The sequence below is a fragment of the Austrofundulus limnaeus genome, unplaced genomic scaffold (assembly GCF_001266775.1).
Source record: "Austrofundulus limnaeus strain Quisiro unplaced genomic scaffold, Austrofundulus_limnaeus-1.0 Scaffold2105, whole genome shotgun sequence".
Taxonomy (NCBI): domain Eukaryota; kingdom Metazoa; phylum Chordata; class Actinopteri; order Cyprinodontiformes; family Rivulidae; genus Austrofundulus; species Austrofundulus limnaeus.
This window is the reverse complement of record NW_013954507.1, coordinates 26,542-29,426: the sequence shown is the minus strand read 5'-3', so window position 1 is coordinate 29,426 and position 2,885 is coordinate 26,542. Positions and strand designations below refer to the sequence as shown.

The 2,885-nt window shown below is 40.0% G+C and overlaps 1 protein-coding gene across 1 annotated transcript in view; it reads right to left on the bottom strand.

Annotated features, from left to right (window-relative positions):
* LOC106537049 (peripheral plasma membrane protein CASK) overlaps positions 1-2,885 on the bottom strand; it is a gene marked incomplete at both ends in the record, with an annotated part of 18,077 nt that overhangs the window by 4,512 nt on the left and 10,680 nt on the right. The window contains 2 exon segments of the mRNA XM_014034413.1: positions 256-334; positions 814-1,002. Coding sequence (XP_013889867.1) covers positions 256-334; positions 814-1,002 — 268 coding nt within the window.

Genomic DNA, 2,885 nt, shown 5'->3' with positions numbered 1-2,885 from the left:
TTTTAAAGACAAGAAAATGAAAATGTAATTAGGTCATTTTGACCTAATTTGATTTAATCCTCATTTTGATGTGATGGCTCACAAATATTGAGAGGATTGTTCTTAATTCTTTCTTCTGTGAAGCTCTACTGTAATTATATTACACTTTTTCTCCAGTATATCATCTCATAAAGCTGAATATGCTGTGAATGGATGGTTTTATGAAGTCATTGATAAAACGTCCTTCATAAAGCTGCAGGAAAGCAGAAACTGTACCTTGTCTGTGGATCATTCCTCCATGCATTATCCTGGCCACGATGCAGTGGTTGGAGTCATTCATCTTCAGGGTGATGCCCTGAGTGACACAAACAGCTCTTAGTTCAGTGACACACATCACAACGCTACACTGTCACAACTGTGGAAACACAATTATATTAATAAAACAATAAGCTGCAGACAGAAACTAAAAATACAGTTTTTTTCCATGGTTGGTAAACGCACCATAGCTAAGTRGCTAATTTACACTTTTGAAGCTTTTTACTGAGAGACTAAAACCTGAAGACAGTTTCATAAAGAGTTTGTCATGTGTTTAAAAATGATCAAAAGTTGTAAGAAGCAACTAAAGCAAAGTATTTTTATGGTGGTATATATGTTAGTGTGTAATCACAAGGTTATCATTTATAAATACTGTTTGTTAAACAGCTTCCATTGGAGCAACAGAGACTTCAGCAGCAGATAAAAAGACGATGAACAGATTATTGAAAAGTCACTTTGGCTGGGTCCAAAATGGTAGGCTGGGACCTCCAGAGGACCCAGCCTGCCCAGACTGCGTACCATTGGCTCCTCAGTGTTCTTCTGGAACTGGACCAGGCGTACTCTGGTGACATTCTCCAGGTCCATGTCTCCGTTGGCGCTCTCTGGTGAGTCTCCGTTCAGGTATGGTGAGGTAGGTGGAGGTGTCACTCGCAGAGCCTCATCACTGTAAACCTCGTGGGCGACCACATCGTGGGCCTGCAGCAGTGCCTGGGGTCAAAGTAAACCACAGAGGGTCTCAGGGAACATGAATATTTTATTTCAGACGCTGAACTATAAACACAGGAGAAAATAAGGGTAAAAATTGTATTTTAAATATCTTTGTTAAAGGTTCATCATATGACACACTGAAGGTTTTGAGTTGGAGCAATCTGAGTTTTATTTTAAATTGGCTGCAGTCAGAGCCTTTATTTTGGTACAGAAACATGGACAGCCTTTTACTTGTTTTCATTGATCCACTTGAACCCAAACCCCCCATAGAACCTGATTTTTTTGTCAACAAACCTGATGTCAAACACCAGTGTATGCCAYGTTAATCAGACGTTTCCCTTGTGAAGACGTTGGTTTACAAACTACTGTTTTTATGCTTGGGAATACAGACAGTAGCCTCTGTCTCAAAACACTGTARAATGGGACTTAAGGATTTATGAAAGAACCAAGGTGCATTAAAGGGTTAAAATCAACTCATTGTTATTTTTCTGAGTTGCCCAGAGAAGTAGTGACTGTTGCGTATAAAACTGCAAACCTGTGTTGTGGTTCAAGGATTTTTACATGGTGATGACAGTCTATATCATTGTTCCCTAACCTGTCCTTGAGGCCCACTTTACAGGTTAAAAACAGGCCCATCGTTGAAAGACAGTAATTATTCAATGTGTAATACTTTAGAAAACATTAAGATATAGATCATAATGTTTTACTTTATTAAACCCTAATGGTGAAATTCATTCTTTGCATTTGTCTCATCTCACACCTGAGCATACATGTAACAGAGGCTCTAATGGAAAAGGGGCGGAGCCTGGGGACCAGCTTTAGGGTTAATGGTGAAGTTAGTTGGCAAAAATGTGTCTCAGGGCAAGTTTTAAAGGGTTAAAGGCCTTGATCAAAGGCCTACAGTGGGATAAATAAGTGAAGGGAGATGTGGCTGTTTCATCTTTACCACCAAAATTTTCTGTGCTGGTCTGAGACGTTCAACAGGTGACCTTCTACCTGCTGATCACAAGCTTTTCTCTTTAACCTGTGCACTACTGCATGGAGCTGGAGTCAGTTCCTGTAACTACAGCTTATACCGTTCTGTTTGAAGAGTTTGAAGATGTTAATGTTTGAAGAGTTTGAAGATGTTAATGTTTGAAGAGTTTGAAGATATTAATGTTTGAAGAGTTTGAAGACATTAACATGTTTGAAGATCAAGATGGTCCTAGCCCTACATCCCCACTTACTGAACTAAGTGATGCCATTTGAAGCTGCATTTATAAACTTGGTGAGATGCTTTAACATCACCTGTTGGCGTGTCAGGATCATGCTTGGATTGGAACAGTGTGAATGAATCCTGATGCAGCCATGTTTGTTTTCAAAACCTTGACAAAAACTGACTCCTGGTTATGGCACAGACCGCTGATATCAAGATGTTGCTTTGCAGAAAAAAAAATTAAAACACTAATCTGTGTTGCTGAGGTATCACTCTGAAATGTGCTTAAATGTGGTAGATCTGGATACACTGGAGAACAGCTACAACTGTCAACAGGAAGACGTTTGAACTGGTGTAAATGTAAAGTCTGGTAGGTCTGACCTGACTCTCTCTGAATTTTCAGCTGAAGTACTGATTCTGATTCAGAGCTACGCTAAGTGCCACTGGTTTGTAGCCTCGATGTTTGACTTGAACCAGTAAATCTGGTCCTGCTGCAGAGAAGTCAGCTTCACTCCTCTGACAGTCACAGAGGCCTTCGAGTGTCACTTTAATAAACTGATTTGAAGTCATGAAATGACTATCAACCCTCAGTATAGAGGGAAACTCTACCATTTCTTTCCTTCTGCTTTACACACACACACACACACACACACACACACACACACACACACACACACACACACACACA